We start from the raw sequence: 24,334 nt of genomic DNA, 5'->3' as shown, positions 1-24,334 counted from the left end.
AAGGCGTTTGTGTTTGAAGAACAAATTAGGGGGTCATCGCTCCCAGCCTCCATTCGGATTGGAGTGTCTCTCGTCGTCGGTGTTTGTCTGTGTTCCCGGAGCACTGCTACAGGGCTTCTCACATCTCCTTTACTGCAATCTCTTGCCTTTTCTGGCTCCTCCTTAGTTTCCTGCCTGGATCCTTTTCCTTTACCTGTCCCTCACCTGCTGGTGTTCCCCAGGGTTAAGACTAGACTTTTCTCTTGGCTCTGTTGTGCAAACAGCATAGCTGAGCTCCTCCTCCCCTAGGATTTCAGCCACCAATTTATGCTTATGACTCCCTGACCTACGTCTCCATCCCGGCCTTCTCTCCTGACCTCCAGACCCATCAATGCAAGTGCCCAAGGACAGCCCCACGTGGGTGTCCCACAGGCCTCACTGGACATTATAATAATGTAAAGAATGGAAATCGTCACCTTTTCCTGCTCCCGAATCCGCTCCTCCACCTGTGTCTGACTGTCCCATCAGTGGAGCAACCACTGGCCCCATCAGCCCAACGACCTGAATGCTGACAGTCAGCCCAGAGTATTCTCTTTCCTTCGTCATTTCCCTGCCGCCATCTGATTTCCAATTCATAACCCAAGACCCAAAAATTCCACCTTCTCATTGTCCCTTGACTCTCTCCCTTCCCCTCGTTCTTAGTCCCTAGCTTTGCTTCAGCCCCCATTATTTCTTTCCTGGGTAACTGCAGCCACATCCTACCTGGTTTCCCCGCAACCAGTCTCATGTCTCTCAAACCACCCTTTATACTGCACTCAGAGTGATCTTCTGGAAAGCAAATCTGATGTGTCAGTGGCCTGCTCAACATCCTTCGGTGACTTCTCCCAGCCGTCTCCTTAGCGTTGTACATAGTCCCCTCAGTTTGGCCCTTGCTGGTCTGTCCAGCCTCATCGTTCCACATCCCTCCGCAGGGACCACCTATAGTTCTGGGAACATGCCATACACTCTCCCTGCTCCCTGCTACTGTTCTTATACTTTCCCCCCAGGAGAACTCCACCCCACACCTATTTGCCTCTTCACTCCTTTTCCTTTTAGACTCAGCTCAGGTATTAATTATCTCCTTGGGGGAGCCTTCTCTAACCACCACCTTGGCAAGGCGTTGTTAGCCGCAACTCCTAAATTCTCCTAGAGAAATTATGATGTTGTTTATCATTTGTTTCTTTGTCTGTCTCCTCTGCTAGATGGCGAGATCCTCTGGGACAGGGGACAGATATTATTTATTCGTGTATCCCCAGCACTCTGCGCAAAGGTCACTCTATGGTAGATGGCCAAGGAATGTTTGGTGAAAGAATGAACAATGGTGTCGTTTTTATGAAACAGCTGTGTTCCACCCCAGACAAGGCTGAATCTCACCCATCCTTGAGTGCCAAAATATTTGAGGACAGTGGCATTGCCCCCAATTCCCTTAACCTTCCAACCATGGCATCCCCAGGGATGGAGGAAGAGAATGTTCCTCCAGACGCTATCTTTCCCTGGATGCAGAAGATATTTCCTACTCCCCAAACTTCCACGTTATTCCCAGCCCTGACTTTTCCCCCTGACCACCGAAATCAGACACACAACTGTCCACTTGACACTTCCTCTCAGATCCTTAGAAGGCGTGTCCAGCTTAATCTGACCAGCTCCAAATTCTTAGTCTTTTCCCCCCTCATACCTGTATCTCTGGCTTTCTTCATCATCTTAAAAAAAAAAAAAAAAAAAAATGGCAGCGCCTTCCAACAAGTCGTTCGCGCCAAAACCCTTAAACTCATCTTGGCCTCATTTCTCACACTCCTTATCTGAGCTCTCAGCACATCTCGTTGGCTCCACGGTTGAAGTATATTCAGAATCCAACCACTTCTTGTCACCGTCCTGGCTACCACCCTCCCCTAAGCTTCCTCTACTCTCAGCCTGGTTATTGTAGTTCTCCTCACTGGTGTCCCTTTGCCACGTAGATTATTCTCCACCTCAGTCAGTTTAGGCTTCTCCACTCACAGCTCTCCAGTGTCTTATTTCATACAAACCCAAAGCCAGGGTCCTTTAGTGACCTCCATGACTTTGGGTGGTCCGCTCTCTGTTATGTCTCTGATTTCCCCTCCTATTCTCGCCTCCTTCCTCACTCTGCCCCAGCCATACTGGCTTCCCTCTGTTCCTCAAACATGCCAAGTCTTTTTTACTTGCTGGTCCCTCTGCCTGGGACACTCTTTCTTGTAGATACTTCATCTATTTCCAACACTTTGGGCTCTACTCAAATGTCACCTTCCCAGGGAGGTCCTCTCTGACCTCTCTATTAAAAAAGCATCTCCTCATAATTACGTCCACTCCCCTTACCCTTCTTTATTCTTCTTTATGTTTATTTCACATATGGCATCTATTTGCCTATTTATTGCATGCTCCTCTCAACTCCCGACGGCCATCTTCCCCCGGATGGAGAAGACTCTTCACCTTCCAGGAACCATTCCTGTTCCTGCCCCCCCCCCCCCCGCCCCCCCCCCCCCCCCCCAGCTTGGCGGGCAGCTTGGTTCTTGGCCACTTACCAAGCGGGAGTTGTAGATGGGAGATTTGATGGGTGTGGTCACGGGGCAGTTGATTCGCTTCTCCTTCTGACGTCGATTGCAGAACCAGACTCTCACCACCTCCTTCTCCATGGACAACTGCTCTGCAATCATGGAGATCTCTTCTGAGCTGGGTTTGGGGTTCTGCGGAGACCAAAGGGATAGAGTGTGGTCAGCAGGAAGGGGGAACAGGGTCAAGAATCAGGGGTGGGGGCCAGAGGTTCCAAGGAAACAAGATAGGCCAATGGATGGATCAAAAGCTTTAGAATCAGACCTAGGATGGAATGCTGGCTTTATCATTTACTGTGTAGCTTTAGGAACCTTTCTTAATTAACTTCTCTGAGCCTCAGTCTTATCATGTATGAAGTGAGAACAATAATGTCTACTGTATAGGATTGTTGCGAGGCTAGAATGAGAAACCATGTGTAAACTGTCAAGCCCAGGGCCTGCCACAAAACACAGGATCCACAAATGTAGCTCTCTTCCCTCTTTTCTTACTTCAGGAGAAGTTCTGAAAGGAGAAGTCCTTTGACATGCGTGTGGGACGGGCAGAATCCCGAACCCCATGTTTCGCCACACAACCTGATAACCTTTTCTTGTGTTATTGCTTCCTGTCCCACCTCAAAATAGGAAAACATAAACTAAAGCATGTGGATCCAAGACTGTGGAGACATATATATTCAGCACTTTCTTGTTCCAACCCCTCCCTCCCCCCAACCCCCAATCTTTGATCTCAGCCCCTTTCCCTCCTTCCTACACACCCCCTCCCTTGCTCAGGCTGCTCCCAGAAACCTAATCAGCAGGAAAAGCCAGCTCTTGTCATTCTGCTAGCAGGATGCAGCCATCAAATCCTTGAGCCAGATGCACCAGCGAATGAATTCGCTGGAGTGGGCAGCAGTCTTGGAGGCCTGGGGCCCACAAGATTAAATGAGGCCAAGGGCACATCCTTTAGGGACCTGGGTCGTGTGGATAGAGGCTCTGAAGGCTGGTATCCAAGGGATCCCGATTAGAAGCTGTGTAGACCACACCTGTTTTTCTTCTTCTCTTCCCTAGCTCCCACAGGGCACAAAGCTGGTATTATTATTAGCTTCTACATACTGGCTCAGGAATATGCTTTTGCTACAAGTTCAAACAAATGTATCATATTGTATGATCACAAGTATTTAAATGCGTGTGGAGAAAGAAGCAGAAGGAAATACATTTAGATGCCATTTGATGGTAGATTTTTTTTTCTTTCTACTTCTCTATATTTTCCTAATTGTTTACAGTGAGCATTTACTACACTGATAATTCTAAAACTACAAATCAATGCATAGAAAGTAAAGAATTTCAGATGGTAACTATACTTGTTATGATGAGCATTTTGTAATGGGTAAAATTGTTGAATCCCTGCCATACACCTGAAACTAATATAATATTGTATGTCAACTAAGGAAAAGAAAGAAAGAGAGAGAGAGAGAGAGAGAGAGAGAGAGAGAGAGAGAAAGAAAGAAAGAAAGAAAGAAAGAAAGAAAGAAAGAAAGAAAGAAAATGGAGAGTTCTGGCTTTGCTCCCTTTACCTCCACTGGATACAGAGATCCACCCTCTTCTGGGACTCTATATCCCCCCTTTTTTTTTTAAATGTTTATTTTTGACAGAGAGAGAGAGAGAGACAGAGTGCAAGCAGGGGTAGGGCGGAGAGAAAGGGAGACACAGAATAAGAAGCAGGCTCCGGGCTCCAGCTGTCAGCACAGAGCCTGACGTGGGGCTCGAACTCATGGACTGGGAGATCATGACCTGATTCGAAGTTGGATGTTTACCCAGCTGAGGCACCCAGGCGTCCCCCTATATCCCATTCTTTAAATCTCCCGGTGAGAGGGACAATGGGCCCTTAAAAAATGTCAGGGCAAGAAGAGTCAGCGGGGGAAGAAGTTCCTGAAACCCAAGACGAAGGCGCCCTCTCCCTGGGACACATGGGTGCCTGGAGAGGGTGCCTGGGCTTGCTTTCTGACCCTTTCCCAGGGCAGGTGTGGTACCGAGGGGCCTGAGTGTGTCCGCTCATCCAACTCTGCACATCAGCCCACCCGTTCCCACCCGGAGGAACCGCTCACATCTTGAAATCTCTTCTCCAGAGTCAGGCGGATATTGGTCTCGATGCTGGTCCGTTTCTTCCTCTTCCTACCAAACACTTCACTGAGGGTGGGGAAAGAGCTGGGGGTGCTCCCCGAGGGGTCCGATGGAGAGGTTTCTGTCCAGAGGTGGAAAGACAAAGGAAGCTCAGAGAAGAGAATGCATGGCCAGTTGAGGCTCCGTGTCAATGGCCTTGAGATCCACCAATGCTGCCCAGTAGGCTCTGCAGTGGCTCTTTTGGGACCAGCCCCCTCCTCCCGGAAGGGGAACCAGAACAGGCCAAGAACCCTGCTTGTCCTCATTGCTCTGGGCAAAGGTCTTCCGCGACTCCCACGCCAATGCTCCAGTGTTTGCGGTCACGGTTCAAGGACACTCAGACATCAGCGGCATGTGTGGGTGTGAGTGGGTGCAGGCAGGGCTCCTACAAGGGACTCTCATGAGTCTGTCTTTTATAAGGATGCTTGGATATGGATGCTCAGTAAAATGGGAACTGGTGTTTTGAGCTAAAAGCAATGGCACTTGGTGGCAGAATGTTGGTGCTGATGTCACTTTCTTTTCAGGGCAAGTGTTGGAGCCGAGGCTGTATGATCGGTGGGCAGATATACCCCACAGGAAGGATTCAGGCATCAGGTAGGGGGGACGCACTAGAAACGACCCGTAAGGTCTCTTCCCAAAGATCCTAAGACCCTCTGATCGTCTCTGTCACTTCAGTGCCCTGAAGAAAGCTGACGAAGGGACAAGTCGTTGGGGACAGCTTCCTTGACCTTCCATGTTTCCTCGTGGAGGGACTTCTGAGGGGGTGACTGACCCCCTTGACTGCCCATCCCACCCTTTCCTTCCTCTGCACAGGAAGTACTCGTCAACATGTGTCTCCTGACTAGAGCCTTCCCTCTCTGCCTACACCAGTGGTTCTCAGCTGGGGCGGTTTTGCACCATGACTGCTCCCCCAGGGGACATTTGGGATATCTGGAGACATTTTTGTATGTCTCAGCAGGCGGCAGGTGCTGCTGGCACCCGGGGGGTAGAGACTAAGGATGCTGCTAAATGCCCTATAATTCACAGGACAGCCTCTTCCAACCAAGAATTCTCCGGTCCAATGTGTTGATGGTGTCCTGGTAAGAACCCTGTCACCCACCGTCCCCAGACACCAACCTCCTCCATTCAGTATTCCAAACATCTTGCCCTTGGCTTGCGCCCTTGACCTCCTGGAATGCCTCCCAGGTCACCCGGCTGACAGGATCCTGCGGACCCTGCTCCTGCTGTAGGACTTTCCCCACTAGTCTTGCTCACGGTGACTCCCTGCCCTCTGGAGACCGGCTCGAGGTTAGCCAGACAGAGGGCTTGTGTTGTGACTCTTGCCTTCCCGGCTCCCCCAGGAGATCCTAGAGAACCCATTCCCCTATCTTCCCAACCTAGAAGGGGTCCAGAGCGCAAGGTGAGTAAGTTTGCAGACCCAAACTTTGTCTCTGGTGAGCCGTCCCCAGGTGGCTGGGTGGCCGTAGGGTGGACAAGGGAAGGGGGCCAAGTCTTCATGGCCACAGACCCGAAGCCATTTCTTTCAAGGGGCCCTCTCAGCAACGAAGCGGACATTTCCCTCTCCCCTTGTCTGTCTCCTGTATCTTATTTCTCAGGTGGTTCCAGGCCCAGGAGGAGAAGGGGTCTTACACACTGACGGCCTAAAGCCTCAACTCAGACAAGTCACCAGCCCCTTCTCTGCAGAGTCCTCTGGGGCACCGTCCACCCTTGAGTCCCGGATGCCTACCTGCATCGTGCAGCCATTTCTCCAGCAGTGGCTTGAGCTTGCACATGTTCTTGAAGCTCAGGTTGAGGGCCTCAAATCGCGAGATGGTGGTCTGGCTGAAGTCATTACCGTACAGTTTTCCCATCGCCAGCCCCACATCTCCCTGCATGTGGGGACCGAGAGGGAGAAGCCGGAGGGACGGGCTCCTTCTCTTCTTTGTCCACATTCCCCACCATCCTGGCGCCCATCATGCACGGACAGAACCTTCAAGCACCCACCCGTGACTGTGACTCCTTTCCAGGTTTTTTCCCTCTAAGAGGGAGACTTTGGTTCATTTCCCTCCCCAGACTCGGAGAGGGCCGTGCCCATATGCCCAACCCCTTGTCTGGCTCTCATTCCTCCCACCCGTTTCCCAGCAGTGTCCCCCAGTTCCCTTACCAATAGAAACTGTGCCCTGTTCTCAGGGAACACAGGGACACGTGGGCTTGCCCCAAACACATTGAACGTCCGGCCGCTCCTCAAATGTACACTTGGGAAGCCCCGTCTCCGCTCGCTCAACCCAATCCCTTCTAGCTCCCCGCAAACCAAACCTGTGTGAAACCCAGCTTAATGCGCCTCTGCTTGAAGGTCTTGGCAAACTTCTCTAGCTCTTCCAGGTCACTGGGCTCATCAGCCCCTCCAGAGCTGGGTAGATGCTTCGGCGCTGGGAGATGTGGGGACGCTTCCAGATGGGGGTCTAAAGAAGATCCCGGCAGCCCGGGGCGCCCAATTGCCTAAAAGGGAACACATGCCAAACAGATCCACAATGGCACAGATCAAATGGCACTTTCTATTGTGTGCTTAGAAGGCGACAGATGTCTGGGCGCGCTTGATTCCTATTTTTTTCAGGGGCGTGGAAGTGAAAATTTGAGTTTCTACAAAGGGATAGCAAATAGCTAGAATAGCTGGGGCAGACACAGGACTGCAGGACAGGGAGGTGGCCTTCTTGGGTTTTAGTCTATGACTCATTGTTTGACTCTGGGCAGGTAACTTCCTTCTTTCAATTTTCCGCCGTAAAAGGAGCTAGCGGGGTTGTTTACTAAGATTCCAAAAGCAAGTCTCAGAATGGGACAAGGAAAAGGTTGTTGGCCTTGCCTGTTCTTTTCCACAAAGCAAAGTAACTGAGGTGTTTAACAGGCATTAACTGAAGATAACAGAGGACATCCGAGACTTGTTATATTGATGGACCTTCCAGAAAAATTTAAACCCTTATGACTGCCATTTTACTTTCGAACCCATCATTTTCTTTCACGAGAGTGTTGTTTGGGTGTGTTTCGTTTTGTTTTGTTTTTGTTTTAAGTTTATTTATTTAATTTTTCAGTAATCCCTACACCCAATGTGGGGCTTGAACTCGTGACCCCGAGATCAAGAGTCGCATGTTCCACCGACTGAGCGGGGCAAGCGTCCTGTGTTTTTTGTTTCTAAATCAAAGGTATTCCTGTGCTAATACGTTGATCTCATTTAATGTTGTCAGGACATAGTCTTCCTTTAGTTCATTTTCATAGAAAAATGGGCTCTAAAACCTAGAGTTCATGTGGCGCCCTTTTGGGGTTGGATTGAATCCCCCTCCTGAAGACATCCACCATAGCACAAGCTCTGGAACCCAGACCGAGGGGTCCAGGCATTGTGTCCCGTCCAGGAGCCACTGCCCACGTGGACAGCACTGCCTATATCTGCCCTTGTCTTTCTCCTTCCCAGTTTACCGTTTTCCTAGATTGAGGTGAACTTTCCTCCTTCTCTCTTCCGAGACCTGCAGATTTACAATTCAGATGGGCAGCCTCGGGATGAGGAAGGTGAGAGGACCCTGGCAAAGGATCTTTTAGAACAGAATGATTTGGAGCCTTATGGGTTTGGTCCTGTTTTGCAGGATGGGGGTGGAAATCTTCAGCTCTCTTTGAGACTTCCTTCTCATCGATTCCTTTGTTCTTTAACAAATACTTCTTGAGCTCTTTGCTAGACCTTCTTCTCCCTTCCTCTCATATCCAACGAGAGGCCAAATTGCATTCGTTCGTCTTCCCCAAACAGGTCCTCGTTTGCCCTTCCCTCTCTACTCTTATTGTCACAACCCTGAGCCAGTCCCTCATTACCGCTGCCCTGGACCATCTTAATAACCTCCTGAACGGCCCCTTGGATTCTCATGTCGTAAGATATGAGAGTTGATCTCAGGCCTCTATAAGATCTCTTCCAGATGTAAGTCTATGATGACATTCCGAGTCCCCAGGAGAGAGTGAGTTTAGGATTCCAGTGGCCCCCTTCCTATTAGCCACTAGATGGCACCCTCTCCCCTTCCTGATGTCTTCAGTGGACACTCTAGCCCTCTAGAGTCAGGGCCCTTAGTGATCCGTGGGGATCTTCGCACACAGAAGGGCCAGTGGGGCCCTGTAATCTGTCTCTGCAGAGCCATCTCCTGCAGCTGTGCATGGGGGCACCCAGATGAGGGGAGGAGAGGCACCTACCAGACAGCTCCTGCTGCTCTTAGCGAGCCACACACCTAGAAAGAGGCCACGTCCAGCCAGAGGAAGAGGTGGCTCCTTGTAATTGGCAAACAGGTACCGTGTGGCAACACGGCAGCTCTGTTAACAGCCCCTCGCGCCGGTCTCGGACCTCCTGACCCGCACAAGTGCACTGCAGGAGGTGGTCGAGGATAGTGGGTCTTGACAGGGACCCAGAGGTGAGAGACTGTGGCCTGGTGGGGACTCTGGTCTCCTCCTTGGGGCTTGAGAGGACCCGGGCAGGGCTGGCGGTCGCCGTGGCATCCCTGAAAGTCAGCCCTCCTTAGGACCTGGATGGTCCTAAGAGGAGTGAGCGAAACCAGGGCTGGTGTGGAGGACCCGCGCTGCTGAGCGGGACAGCCTGGGAGCTGAGATCTCTGGGCTCCAGTCCTGGGGCTGTTGGTGATGCTGGTTTGATCGTTTCTCCTGGCCGTGGCTTGGATTCCTCGTGTGTGAACAGGGATAATCCCTCGCTAGCCCCTCTTCCCAGTGGCGTTAAGTGCAGCATCGAGGGGGTGGGGGAACACTGGTGAGCAGCTCTGTCCAGAGCTGAGGCATTCTCAGGGGGAGACAGGAAGAATGTGGTTGTTTACCTGGGACGCCAGGCCAGGCCCGGTCTGCGGGAGGAGGAGAGAGCTCTGTTGCTGCGGAAAGGGGAGAAGATTTGGCTGCAGACCTGAGTGGAAGGGGAGGGACAAAGGAACAAACAAAATAAAATCCAGGCCGTCTGAAGGACACGCTCCACAGCTTCGGGACCGAGATAACCGTCCCCACCCTCTGCTACCTCGTCAGGTCCCTCAACCCACCCCGAGCCCTGTGCAAAGGGCCCCCACGGGACTGCCAGGCATTGCCACACGCAGGTGGAGGCGAACGAGACACGGATAAGCAGGTAAACAGCCATCCGCAAACCAGTCCTCCGGCTTGCCCGCCCGCCTGCCTGGAATGGTGCTGCACGGGCTAAGGAGGTCAAGGCCAGCCTGCTCTGGGAGCTGCTAAGTAGGCTGAAGAAATCCAACAGGGAAGGAAAAGCAGCTGGAACGGAGGGGCCGGGGAGCTCCATTTTGCCTGCAGACAGCCACAAAAACCTGGGCAAATCTGCAAATATGCCAGGCCACATAGATGGGGCCAGAGAGCCCCAAAAGGCGGCACATGGCTGGCCAGAGGCTCTTGGCAGAACGAGGACATTTTTTCTACTTGGGAGGAAGAGCTGAGAGAGGAGGGAAGACCAGGGGCCAAGCCTCTGGAAACTCTGTCTGGTGGCATGGCCTCCACCTGCTCGTTGTAGTGTCTGAGGACCGCTTTCTCCTTCCCTCTCCAGGAAAACAGCCCATGAAGGGCTCTGCCTGACTGGTGGTCATGAGAGTGGCCTCCCTCTAGGAAGGTCCTCAGCCAGGAGCTCTCACTGTCGCTGCGGGAATGAAGCCATTGAGCTACCAGAACAATGGGCCGGGTCACCCCAACCACTCAGCACAGACCAGAACCTTGGGGTCTCTGGGGTCCCTAAGCAGCTCCAGGTCACTGATGTACGGCATCTGTGGAAGCTGACCTTTACGCTCCTCAGTCTATAAAAGTCAGGGCTTAATTTTTCCTTATTAAAGTAAACAAAAATCTCTCATAAGGAGCTCCGAGCCAGGAGTCAGAGGCTTAAATGCTAATAGTAATCTAACATTTATACTGCGTTTTGAAATACACGAAGCCTTTTTATATGCATTATTTGGAATAGCCCTCAATAACCTTGTGAGGTAGAATTTTACTATTTTTCTATTTCTTACTGTTTTTCCATTTTATTTTATTTTGCTCCGTTTTTATTCAGAGAGGTTAGGTGAAGTTTCCCAAGGACACACAGCCAGTAAGTGATTTAAAAAAAAAAAAAAAGAAGAAGAATTTTTTTTAACCAATGAGTTTTCTGCCTTCAGAAAATTTTTTGTTTGTTTATTTTGCCCTGCATCATACACTGACCTCACTGGTTATATGTCTACCTCTGGGCCATTTTCACCTCACTGTCTTTGAAATTTTTTTTTCTAGGGGCGCCTGGGTGGCTCAGTCGGTTAAGCCTCCGACTTCGGCTCAGGGCATGATCTCGCGGTCTGTGAGTTCGAGCCCCGCATCAGGCTCTGTGCTGACGGCTCAGAGCCTGGAGTCTGTTTCAGATTCATGTCTCTCTCTCTCTCTCTGACCCTCCCCCGTTCATGCTCTGTCTCTCTCTGTCTCAAAAATAAATAAACGTTAAAAAAATTAAAAATAAAATTAAAAAAATAAAAATTTTTTCTAATGTTTATATTTTTTGAGAGACAAAGCGCAAGCGGGAGGGGGCAGAGAGGGAGGGAGGGAGGGAGGGAGAGAGAGAGAGAGAGAGAGCGAGAGAGAATCTGAAGCAGGCTCCAGGCTCCTAGCTGTCAGCACAGAGCTCGACGCAGAGCTTGAACTCAGGAACAAGAAGATGGTGACCTAGGCCGAAGTCGGACACTTAACCAACTGAGCCATCCAGGCGCCCCTCACGTCACTATCTTTTAAAACAGAAGGGAATTAGCTGTTACCTAGGAATGTGATATATGTTGTTTAGCTAAAATAAGTACTTAAAGGCTCAAGTATGTTCTCAGTCATCATCATAAAAATACTCTGAGATGCCTCAGAACCTAGGGGTAGGGACTGTAATTTAGGCAGGTGTTAGGGATGGAAGGCAGAGTTGCACGTTGTTTGGATTCTGGGTTTCCAAAGCCTCTACCTGGGATTTGTACACAGGTGGCAAACTCCTACTTCTTCTGTCACTTTGGCCCTAGTCAGTGGAGACCAGAGAGAGGGGGGCGGTGGGCAGGCAGTGCAGGTCAATGGCCAGGAACACAGGTTTCGGGCAAACTTCCGGACTTTTCTTATGTCACCAGAGACACACTATGACTATCTACCACACAAGGTTATTTTGAAAAATGCCAGGAAAATCACTCATCAGGGCTCCTGGCAAATCACGTTCAAGAAATACCAGCTATCATCATGAATATTCTAATCTGTTTGCTCTTGGCCCAGGAGCCAGTCTCTGGTAGTAATTTCCGTGCCAAAGAAAACCTGAAAACCCCTTCTCCCGCCTGAGGGTGGCACTGCTGCTCTACCCAAGCAGAGTCAAGGCCGGCTTCCTGGAGGTGAAAGTCTGAATCAGTCCTGAAAGATTTCCAAGGAACTGGGACTTGTCTGCACTGCATGTCCCAAGGAGCTCTTCCTTCCTGTGCTCCCCTCCGCCCCCAGCTCCTTGCCACCTTGCACCTCAGTCTCTACTGGCCGTGAAGCTGAGGAAGATGAGAGGGAAAAGCAGAGGACTCTCAGCCTGGCGGGGGCAATGCCAGGCTCCCTTCCCCGGGTCTCAATGCCAGAGGAGTGAGCCACTCACCCATGCCCCACACTTGGACTCCTTTATCCAGCAAGCCACAGCAGCACTTTGCTGGACTTGATCGATGTGGAAAACGCCCGAGTTCTTACCTTGTTGCCCAGATTGGGTCTGGGATAGCAGGAACTGGGATACGGACTGGAGGTGGCCAGGAACCAGCACGAGCTGCTGGAGCGGATGGAGGGAGGTCATGTCCTGCACATGGGGAGACACATAAATCGCCGAATTTACACGCTGGGGGTGCCGGCTCCATCTGCCTGCTGCCCATCTGTCCCGTGGGGCTCCAGACTCTGAGAGTTTGTTGGCAGTGACCTTGCCTTATGTCTCTGTGTAGCTCAAGTGCCTGGCACGTAGTAGCGATTCCATTAATGCTGGCATTGTTACAGCTCCTGCACTCAGCCAAGCAGTGCCTCTCAGCCTAGTGTACTTAAACTTTGCCTTGTTGTTTAACTTTCGTGCGTGTCAGTCTTGTCTCCCAAGTAGACGGTAAACGTCGAAGGCACAGGCTCAGTGTTACCCGGCTCTCAGAGGTTTACCCTAGAAATGACATGAAATCCCGATCGTCTGACTCTGTTTCTTTAATCTCATGCCACTCGACTGTGCTAAAAGCCACGTCTTGGCCATTTCCTGGGCCTGAGCTTTTCCTGGAAGGAGGAGTAAGTTATTATTTCTTAACACAACCGATCTGATGTGGCAGAAAGGCCACTGCCCCTGGACTCCTCCCACCAGCCCTCAAAAGGGAGACAGCGGTTCCGATACGTGGGCGATCGAGATCCTCAGGGCTCTGTGCCCCACGAGGGCTGTGCTTAGGTCTGTACACGAAGAGGTGGTAAACCCCTGCTGAGTGAGGAAGTGAAGGAATGGGTACACGTTCCGGTCTTAAGTGTTTCCAGGGAAGGGGTGGCATTTCTTCCCCAGGTGATCCAGACCAAGAGAGGGGCTCGCCACATGGACATCCGCCCTCTCTGACGTTTGCTGTTACTTTTTCAGGGTGCCTCCTCTTCCCCGCACGACACTCTGTTCTACTTTGGCTTCGGTGCAAAACCTCGAGGGAGGAGAGTGGGCTCACTGGAGACAGAAATGCTCTATATCTCTAGCCATGGTTGTCGCAATAGGGTCCCCTGAAATGGGGGCCCGCTCCACAGCCGCTAAGTCCATTGTTGTGGCCAGGCCGGCTCCTTTTGGTCCCAGACAGGTAGAGGCAGCCGGGCTTCCCCTATGGAATCCCACCTCCACCCCAGGCCCGAATCCCTCGGTCACACTCCCTACAGGGGGCTTTTCGGACCACGAATTCACCGAGAGCCAGGTCTAGAGGTCAAGCATTTTGGAGAAGGCTTGACTTCAACTCCCCGGCCCACTGAGACTATCAGGGCTCCCCAGCATCAGGCTGGCACTTACCCCAGACATTTGGTTTCCAGGCATCACGGCAGGTCCTTGACTCAGGTGACATGGCCGATGCGAGAGGGTCTGCTGCAAGGAGTCACTGAGGTCCTCAGTTTTAATCTGTGTAAGTGGAGACAGGAGAGCATCAGTGCGGGGCCTCCCCAGGCAGGCAGAAACAGAAACGTAGAGAAGGTCAAGGCGGATTAGTGACCAGCCCCGAGAGTAAGGAGCTAGCTCCGTGCCTACAGTAGCTACAGGGCCGGGGCTTGATGTGCCTGCCTGTGTGTGCACCTCAGCCCAGGGCAGCTGGTAAGAGACAGGGAAATGGCACTCTGGACTCAGAGTCTGCAGGAGGGGGGTTCACAGAGATCCATGGTTCCTCAGCACATTCTGTGGGCTGTGCAGGCCCACGGTGCAGTTTACGCGCTTCCTCGTTGAAACGGGAAAAAAAGAAGGATATTGCAGGGACTTGAAACATTTTTTTTAAATTCGGAGATGGCGTTCTTCCTTTTTTCTTGGGGGGAGAGGTTAGAATTTCTTTTGTGACATGATGCTGATTCTAAACGGTATTTTAAGGGGCACCTGGATGGCTCAGTGGGTTAAGCGACCAACTTCAACTCACCACTTGTGGTTTGAGCCCCGTGTCGGGCTCTGTGCTGACAGCTCACAGCCTGGAGCCTGGTTCGGGTTCTGTGTCTCCCTCCTTCTCTGCCCCGCTCCCCCCGCTCATGCTATTTCTCTCTCTCTCTCTCTCTCTCTCTCTCTCTCTCTCAAAACTAAATAAACATAAAAAAATTTTTTCTAAATGGTATTTTAAAAACTCCCCACCTTAAAAGTGGAAAAAAAAAAAAGGCAACCCTTTACCAGTTTTCCCCATACTGTTTGTTTATTTTCCTGGTCCACAAAATCCCAAAGTCTGGGAGCCAGCTTCCCCTCTCTCTTCCCCTTGTTTTCCACAATTATCTATCTTCTGCGTGGTGAGCTGCCTCTGCAGTCAGCCCTCTGCACCCATGCGGCTCTGATGATAGTCTTTGCCGGTCTCCCTACAGGTGGGGACACGTCTCCCTCATAGTCACTACTGCAGGGGCAGCCCGAGGGGGCTGTGATGGCTTCTAAAACCTCTCTAGCCTCTCTCCAGTGAGAGAGGCTAGTGCTGTCTCATCCAGTGCTGTCTTGGATGACAGCACCAATCACCCACCTGTGGGGCTCTCGGGTGTCCAAGGGCAGGGCTGGATGGGTGCACTATTTGGGCCCATCCAGAGAACTATACTCTTGCGGCTTTTCAGGAAGTCCACTGGGGCAGGGGGAGCCAAGTGACTCTGAATTCATATAATATGACAAAGAGCATAGGATCTAGACTATACCTTTTAAAAGACATTAGGGAGACCCTCTGATGGAAATTCTTGGCCATAGACGTCCTGGCTTAAACCATTTTCTTGGTTTACACTGGGGATGTCACAGACATCCTGGAATCACTCCTGTATTAACTTAATCCAAGTAAAACGTTCAGACCAATGGCTATATTTATGCTTCATTGTTGTGAAATGAATCTTTAGATCACTAAAGAAAGAACTCCCTTTGGTTGATGAGCTAGGCAGATCCTACTGATGATATCAGAGACCGAGGAAAGAGCTAATGTCCTAAATATGGTACCTTGCACATACTGGGAATTAATGCAAGTTAGTTACCTAAAAGACACAAACAGAACCCATTTCTCCATAGACTCCAGGGGGATACAGTCAGGAAAACGTTGAACAGGGAGCTAGACCTTGTGTCTAAGTCCTCACCCTGACTTGAACTTACTACGTAACCCTGAGCAATCTTTTAGCCTGTACGAGACTCAGTTTCTCCATCTGTTTGATGATTCTATAGGATTCTTCTCTCTTCCAGTCCTAAAATGGAATCACAAGTTTCCAGTTCCATAGTGCGTTTGGCAGACTTGGCTAGCCCAGGTTGCTGCGGTGTTCTAAAGCAGACCTAAAAGGGCACCAACAAGGGCTGGTGCCACCAAAATTGGGAAGAGGATGCTTCTTTCAGGGACAGTCTTTACAAATCATTCCTCTCTTCTCTCACCTAAGGAGACTTATTCTGGGGCACTGGAAGCAGAGAAGAGGAAGGGAGAGAGACAGGAAGTAGGACAGTGGGGGCAGAGGGTTGAGACTTTGTGAAAACTCTAAAGACACGGCCAGCCGGGAGGGATTGCCAAGACGGCCCCAATCGCTAGCCCCAGGGTCCCTCGGTTCTTCCCACCCAGGCTTGGCATCTCCGTCTAAGAAGCTCTGGTGTCCTACTTTCTTCCCCTAGAAATTAAGAGTTTTCACATCCTCGATTCTGGGGAAACATTTGTTAGCAGGTTTTTAAAAAGCCAGAAATAGATGATACAACTACTTATTTAAAACCACCACCACCACCACCACCCTTAAGGTTTGTTCGAAGAGATTTTAGTTAAGCAAAGCCTTTTGGGGGCCACGTCTCCTTTGTAGATCCCCCCCGCTCCTGCCCCGGTGCATCCCTCTCCCAGTGCGGGGATAGGTGAGGCAGGATGGAGGAAGGGGGACAGAGGGAGAACATGGAAAATTGGAGCCAAAGCCACGCTGGGTAGAACCACCGCGGGCAGCTTGGCGGGGCTCCAGCTCGGAGGCAAGTGGCAGGGTTCCTTTATAGACTCATTATGCGCAATGGAGATAAGAAGGTGCAGCTATGACAGAGCTTGAAAACATGTGCTTTGCCTCCAACCTGGGTGCTATCTGTTAGAATCACTGCCAGGTCTTCCTGCAACGCTTAATTTCAGAAACCAGCGCCATCATAAAAGAAAACTCACCCTTTCATCTGCTTCCCGGATCAATTGCCCTCCAAACTCGTTGAGGGGCACAGCTGACCTCCCAGTTCTAAAAATGAAGCGACTGATAGCAGGAAATTCCTCTGGGTGTTCGTCTGGGGCGTTCTGACAGCCCCGTGTGTCATTGTTGTGACTTTTTGCTTTGGCGGCATTTCACTCTTTCATTTCTCATATTTCATTAGCCTATGGGTGCGAGCTGCTGACAGTAACCCCCCAAGGAAGAGAGTCCTATACAAACCAGGTTAAAAGACAGTAAAGGTGATTTCTTTGTCGGTGACAGATTCTAGAAGTCTCTGCTTTGGTGGGTGGGTCTCAGAAAGAGAGGAAGGGAGGAAGATACGTTAGCGGCTCTTAACAGCCTCCTTCGGCAATTCTCTTAAGAGTTCTCGGGTGAAGAAACTAAGAAATTAAGAAACAAAGTCCTTCCCAAATCAAAAAAATCCCTTTCACTGCTGTCGAATGGAAAAGATTGGAGCCTTTCCAGGCAACTGGGTGTTGGCTGTGGATCTGGAAGATGAGATAGAGAGACTTCTGTTGGAATCCCATTGACTTCTAATGTGAGAACCGGAGGCAAATTGGACGAAAATCCACTTTCCCCTGTACTTGTGAAAACCCAATCAAACCCACAGCCTGCCTGGAATCATGAAGACTGTCTCCAGAGTCCCTTTGGTGGTTCTTCTCACGCAAAGGGATATCTCTGCAGGCCCTGCTTGGGATGGACTAATCCCTGGGGACACGGGCCACCCAGAGGGCTCGGCCCTGTCATAGCCACTGACCGTCCCGTCCATCTGCTAGACAAGGTTTGTTCGCTCAGGATTTTCTCCACCCACTGTGCTGTGTACAGGTGTTACACTGAGTCTTGGGCAGTGACCAGGGAGGTAAAAAGTCATCATGGGTGATTATCTTTTCTAATCCCAATGAACTCCCTGACATCACCTGCTTGAGAAAGCAGTATCCTCATTCCGCGAGGAGAGAGCCCCCTCGGAGGGGCTGGAAGCCTTCATACGTTCCTTACTCGGCTTCACACTCCCAGCCAGGGGTGTGGGGACAAGTATTTGCCTTCCCATCTCATGGAGGCCCAGAGAGTTTTAGAGATGGGGATAAAGTTACATAACAAGACACTGGCCAAGACCCTTAAGGGAATGACCCTCTGATTTCCCCCCGGTTCCCTTTCTACAAAACAATACTATCAACTTCCCAGGGGTGGGAGACAGCATTGACCGTAGGCGATGGAAAAGGTGGTGTTCTGGCTCAGACAGACCCACGGACCTCCTTATGAACCATGTTTTGGGGTCATGTGATGGGGCACAAGGGTGCTGGGGTACTCCTCCTTAGCCCCACCCATGACATTTTCACATGGTTCTCTCTCTCGGGGAAGCAGCCCCACACTAATGAACAGATCACTGGCGATGAAAACGATCAAAGCTGTTGTCCTGGTTGCATAACTCGTTTGTGGAAAGTGTTTCATAAACATTTCACAAGAAGGAGAATTTCAAAGCATGAACATCTCCCAACCTGCCTTCAATTACAGGCAGGATTTTTTTTTTCTTTCTCCCCCCCCCCTTCTACACTTCTCCTAGCAGTAAGGAGAGTTTCTGTTTTGTAACTGATCTATAAAGGGTTGGCAGCGAACATGTTGCTCATGAAAAGATCCTAAAAATATATTTCCAGTGGTAGAATGGGGCAGGCAAGTAACTCATCTCAGGTGAACAGGGCTGAGAGTCCCCCGGGAGATGTTGGCTTGCATTTTCGCTTGGGAAACTCTCCTCTTTCTGTGGTTCTTGGTTGTTCCCTGGGAGTCCAAGACTCCTGCCTTCAGATGCCTCCGGGAAGTGCCTGGGGAGATGGCCTCACCCAGGTTTCCAGTCAGAGCAATGACAGACCAGCTTCGAGGCACCTTTGCCCAGGGACACTGGGATCTTCTCCCTGCCCGCATCAAACTTCTAGACAAAGGAAGAGAAGAGACAGGGGACCCTTGAATAAACTAGTAGCCCCTCAGGAAGCCGGGGCCACTTGGGGTTGCTACCTCCTGAAAAGGAACTTTTCAAAGAGGCATCCTTGTTTTTCTGGCTTGCACCGACTCTGGAAATGCAACACGCTTATCAGTCATGTTATTTAATGCTTTGGCTTCAGTTCTTAAGACATAGCATTGCTAGTGCTGACACATGCGTGAAAAACCCCATCATTTTAAGCCTATAAAACTTTTCTTCTCCCTCTGGCACATAAGTCCATGCATTCAAGTTTAAAAACTCTGGGAAGGGGCCGCGTCCCTACGGAGGACGCATCCTCACAAATGTTGCTTGGTGGCCAGGACTTGAACGACGTCACGCTCTACCTTCCTTCAAAGCCTTCCCGAGATGCCCGCCATGTTCCCTTCTGGTGGGTTGATGGAGGCTCTCTTTTTTTCTGACCCTGATCCCCTTCGAATCACACCCTTCTGGCTCTCCTAGTAGGCCACCTGGTAGAGAAGAGCCCAGAGCTACTACTGTCTTGAGAGGAGTTCCGCACAACTCTTGATTTGCCCACACAGAGAGCTGTTCTGCCCCCAAAGAAGTGAAACGGCAGGAGGTAGGAGGTGCAGTGGGGGGAAGAAGTGCTGAGCACGTTGGTTCCTGAGCCCAGTGGCTATTCTTGGGAAGTGTCTGGTGAGTGAATGCAGTTTGGCATCACACTGGCTTCTTCTGCATACACCTGGGCTGCCTATCATGGAAGGACTTTGCTGTCCTTTTCAGAGCAGATGATTTAGAAAAAGAGAAAGAAAGAAAGAAAGAAAGAAAGAAAGAAAGAAAGAAAGAAAGAAAGAAGAAAAAAAGAAAGAAAAAAAGAAAGAAAGAAAGAAAGAAAGAAAGAAGAAAAAAAGAAAGAAAGAAAGAAAGAAAGAAAGAAGAAAAAAAGAAAGAAAGAAAGGAGGAAAGAAAGAAAAAAAAAAGGAAAGAAAAGAAACGAAAGGAAAAAGAAAAGAAAAGAAAAAGAAAAAGACAACCAGGAAGCAAGTGCAAGGCTCAGGAGCAACCAGGAGTTCTGACTTTCGGTCCCATCCCTGCTTCTAACTAGTGGCATGATCTTTTTTTAAAAATTTATTTATTTTGAGAGAGAGAGAGAGAGAGAGAGCACAAGCAGGGGAGGGGCAAAGAGGGAGAGAGACAGAGAATCCCAAGCAGGCTCCGTGCTGACGGCGTGAAGCCCGATGCGGGGCTCGAACTCACGAACGTCAAGATCGTGTCCCGAGCCGAAATCAGGAGTCAGGCATTTAGCCGGCTGAGCCACCCAGGCACCCCTGGTTGCATGATCTAATATTTTAACTTATTTCATTTGGTTCTCTAGGCCTAGACAAAAGGAGAAAAGGAGACTAGATGGAATCTACTTAAGAAATTTATAATGCATAAAAGAGAGCAGGAGCAGACTTGGGAGCAGAAAGTATGCTGACTGTCTCACCAGCCCCATTTCACAGATGACAAAAGAGATTGAGGCTTGTAGATATTAACAAACCTGCCTGAGGTCAGACTGCAGGTAAATAATAGAGATGAGATTCCGGTCCAAGTCTATGTGACTCCATAGTTCTACGTAAACCTAAGTCTCACCTGAGAGTGATGGATTCACAGAGTCATAGACTCTTCACGGTGCACACCGTGCCAGCTACGTGGCAGACATTCAACAAGTGTTGGTTCCCTTCCTTCCCCATCAGAACTGGAAGGAAATGCAGCTAGCACCTGGACCAAACCGTTCATTTCACAGCTATGACTCCTGAAGCCCAAGGAGGGGCAGACCAACTTGCTCAGGGCCACAGACCTAGAGTGGCAGGCAAGCCCGGCCCGGAGACCCAGGGCCCATGAGGACAGGTCTCCTAACTCCCCACACACTATTCCGTCCATTCCATTGCACGGCCGCATGGCTCGGTCTCGTGTTTTTATCGCTCAAAATATTGTTTCCTACATTTCCTGGTCATAACTCAGTAGCAACCCTAATCCCACTGCTCTAATGAGATTTCATCAAAAGAAAAGTCCCCGTTCAGAGTTCTTCATTACTACACAGACTAAGGTTCATGTCCAGATAGAGCACAATTGACTAGATATGATAACATAGTACTTGGCTTGGGACCCAGTATTCTGCATTTCCTTGACTCTCCCCTGCAGGAATTCACTCCAGGGGCTTGATATTTGCTCATTTCCCTCCCTCATTATCAGGAAGCTAAGTGGGGTAGGCGAACAAGAGCATCAGCTCCAGAAAGAGAGAACATAATATTTTTGTAGCACTTTAGAGATCCAAAAGCACTTGCAAATATATCATCATTTATCCTTCATGATAATTCCATGAGGCCAATAATCTTATCAAACGTTTTTACAGATGCGGGAACGATCAGGAGAGCTGACATCATACAGCCAGGAAGAGTGCAGCATGACTTTCTACTTGGGTCATTCGCCTCCAGGGGGGGGGGCGGGGGGGGGGGGGGGGGGGGGGGGGGGGGGGGAGCCCCGTTGGCCTCCCCCCAGAATTTCCCATCCGAAAATGTCCCTGTGGACCCCTACCTCCTCTAAGTTCCATGTTGTTTTCACATTGGTATGTGGTTGGTGTAAACATTTTCACAAGGGTGGCCTGGGACTTTTATGTGCATGTGGGGCTTACATAGTTATTGAACGTAAAGTTTGCAACAAGTATGAAAGGGATTCTCCTTGGCATTTCCTGGGTGACTGCCTGTGACCTGGAAGCCTGCCCCTGAAAGTTGGAGCATGGGTTACCAGTGTAAGTAAATGGGTTTCCCTGGTAATTTTTACCTTTTATTTTTTTTTAAGTTTGTTTATTTATTTTGAGTGAGACAGAGAGAACATGAGCAGGGGAGGGGCAGAGAGGGAGTGGGGGAGAGAGAGAATCCCAAGCAGGCTTCGAGGTCAGTGCCCAGGGTCCCACGCGGGGCTAGAACTCACGAATGGTGAGATCATGACCTGAGCCAAAACCAAGAGTCAGACGCTCAGCTGACTGAGCCACCCAGTCGCCCCGGTGATTTTTACCTTTGAGAACAGTGTTCTAGCAAGACCGAGGGCCTCGTGTCTTGAACCGCTGTGGAACTCCAGATAAACTGAGGCACCCCTCGTGGCCTTCCAACACTGGGTCTGCTCTGACAGCATGGAGTAGCTGGTCTTCCACGTGGCATGCTTGAAACACAGAGGTTTCCTGTCCCATAAGGGTCCTCTTCCCAGGTCAGTTTAGTTCAACGAGAATTTAGTATGCACCTACTGTATACCAAGGGGGAACTAGAGGCACGAAGATGAACGGGGGCCTGCTGGGTTAATCAGGAGACAGGACACGAAAAGTAAACAGCAACCACGCAATGCTTACAGCAATCACCAGCACGCATCGTGGTGGCACGGAAAGATCGTGACTCACCGTGGCAGGGCACAGCACGGCCAGAGGAAGGCGAGCGAGGTAAGGAGAGCCCCACAGAAGAAAAGTCCTTCTGAGCAGCCCTGAACGGTGAAGGGGGCTCCCCAAGGGAAGGCACGGAAGGGCATGTCAGGAAGTGGGAACGGCTCGTCCAAAGTTGCAGAGGACGAGAGCAACCAGCAGTCCGGCGACGTTGCTGCCGCATGGGGGTGCGGAGAGGAAGGCCTGGACGAGCAGCCAGGGCCCCTGGAAGCCCCGCACACCATGCAGAGGAGTTTGGACGACGGACTCTGGGGGCAAAGTGTCACCAGAGGAAAGGGGAATAGCACGGAGAGACTTTTGTTCAGCTCAGTTACGCCGACGGCGGTGTGGGATACGGGTCTGAAGTGGGTAAACCGCAAGCAGGGCCGCTGATTAAGAAGCTGTTGATGGCAACAGTCCAGGTAAGAGCTGATAGGGATATATGCGCCCAAGGCCAAAACAGCAAGGATGAGGCAGAGGAGACAAAACGGAGAGATTTTAGGACAGAACATATATTTCCACCCTTGAAGCTTTATCCTTTGTAACAAAGGAATCCCCTGGTGAATGCCTGCGGGCCTGAAAGAGCGAACCCAGACTGGTATCTGAAAGGCCACGGCCAACCCAACTGCTCACAATAGCCGGAGCGGAGAGGGTTTGGGTTTCCAGAAGGCGTGCACAGTTTGGCAATGTTTAATTTTTTAAAAGCTAATTATGGGGGCGCTTGGGTGGCGCAGTCGGTTAAGCGTCCGACTTCAGCCATGTCACGATCTCGCGGTCAGTGAGTTCGAGCCCCGAGTCAGGCTCTGGGCTAATGCTCAGAGCCTGGAGCCTGTTTCCGATTCTGTGTCTCCCTCTCTCTCTGCCCCTCCCCCGTTCATGCTCTGTCTCTCTCTGTCCCAGAAATAAATAAACGTTGAAAAAAAATTAAAAAAAAAAAAGCTAATTATGAATTTTAAATGAAAAAAAAAAACAAAAAAAAAAAAAACAGATTAAGGAGCGCCCGGGTAGCTCAATCAGTTACGCGTCTGACTTCGTCTCAGGTCATGATCTCCTGGTTCGTGAGTTTGAGCCCCACGTTGGGCCCTGTGATGACAGCCCTGAGCCTGGAGCCTGCTTCAGATTCTGTGTCTCCCTCTCTCTCCCTCTCCCCCACTCGCACTCTGTCGGTCTCTTTCTCTCTCTCAAAAATAAACTTAGAAAAAAAAAGAAAGGTTAAAAACAGTAAGCACTCAAAATGTCACATATCCGTATAGAACTTTTTAGCTTACGAGGTGTTAAAGTTAGTTGTAGGGCTCCTTCTTTCTCCTGGGCAGAGGGACTCTTGAGAAGTTAAGGGGCACATGATGTTAATAAACATACATACAGATATTGCTGTATGTGCGTGTGTGTGCACACGTGCATGTTTAGCAATAACAATAGTTAAAAATAATAATAGCAAAAATAACCCAATCTCCTTCTCTCCCTACTTCTTGAGTCACTGTCTATGCCAGCAGGCAACACCTGGGATGTGGCCTACAGACCTTAGAACTTTCTGTGATGTTCTACAGTTTACAAAGCACTTTCAAGCATACAATTTTGGTTGAGTTTCAGAATATCCCCATAAGATGAAGAGGCAGGTGATGGTCTTTCCATTCTACAGTTGAAGAAAACAAAGTTCATGAGAGGTAGATTTTCCCCAAGTACATAGCTGGCTAGCAGGAGGCCCAGGGTCTGAACCCGAGTCCTCTGCTTTAAAATTCAACACATCTTGGGGCGCCTGGGTGGCTCAGTCGGTTAAGCTTCCGACTCTTGATCTTGGCTCAGGTCATGATCTCACAGTTTGTGGGCTCGAGCCCTGCATCGGGCTCTGTGCTGATAGCGTAGAGTCTGCTGGTGACTCACCTCTCTCTTCCTCTCTGTCTGCCCTTCCCCTGCTTGCACTCTCTCTCAAATTAAGTAACTAAACTTAAAAACAAAAATTCAACACATCTTTAAAATCCCTAGGATATCCTCCCTCCAGATAAGCAGATTTCAGTCCCAAAACCTATCCCTTGCAGCTCCAAAGACTTTTATTGCAGCTTGGGATAGAGATATATTGGTTTCATTTTGACTAGAGATCTTACTAAAAGGTAATGTATATATCTCTACTTTCCCTTAAAGAGTACTTGAAAGATAATTTAGTCAATGACTCAAGTCGTAACTGTGAACTCCTCTTAAAAGCAATCATGCCCTTGGGGGTAGCAAGTGTTTGGCCTCTGTTGGCTGCAGCACTATATAGTCCCTAGTTGCTTTTTTCTTTTTCTTTTCTTTCTTTCTCTTTTTCTTTCCTTTTCTTTTTCTTTCTTTCCCTTCCTTCCTTCCTTTTTTCTTTTCTTTTCTTTTCTTTTCTTTTCTTTTCTTTTC

The 24,334-nt window shown here is 49.9% G+C and overlaps 1 protein-coding gene across 2 annotated transcripts in view; it reads right to left on the bottom strand.

Moving 5' to 3' along the window:
• POU2F3 (POU class 2 homeobox 3) overlaps window positions 1-24,334 on the bottom strand; it is a 78,759-nt gene that overhangs the window by 6,099 nt on the left and 48,326 nt on the right. For both annotated transcript variants that reach the window (XM_040483323.1, XM_040483324.1), the window contains exons 4-10: window positions 13,729-13,833; window positions 12,423-12,525; window positions 9,548-9,630; window positions 7,014-7,196; window positions 6,445-6,586; window positions 4,664-4,800; window positions 2,556-2,717 (exon numbers count right to left, since the gene is read on the bottom strand). In XM_040483323.1, coding sequence (XP_040339257.1) covers window positions 2,556-2,717; window positions 4,664-4,800; window positions 6,445-6,586; window positions 7,014-7,196; window positions 9,548-9,630; window positions 12,423-12,525; window positions 13,729-13,833 — 915 coding nt within the window. The remainder of the gene's footprint in view (window positions 1-2,555; window positions 2,718-4,663; window positions 4,801-6,444; window positions 6,587-7,013; window positions 7,197-9,547; window positions 9,631-12,422; window positions 12,526-13,728; window positions 13,834-24,334) is intronic.

The sequence above is a fragment of the Herpailurus yagouaroundi genome, unplaced genomic scaffold (assembly GCF_014898765.1).
Source record: "Herpailurus yagouaroundi ecotype Mexico unplaced genomic scaffold, PumYag 161, whole genome shotgun sequence".
Lineage (NCBI taxonomy): Eukaryota > Metazoa > Chordata > Mammalia > Carnivora > Felidae > Herpailurus > Herpailurus yagouaroundi.
Note: the sequence above shows the minus strand (reverse complement) of the source record. Positions and strands in the feature narration are given on the sequence as shown.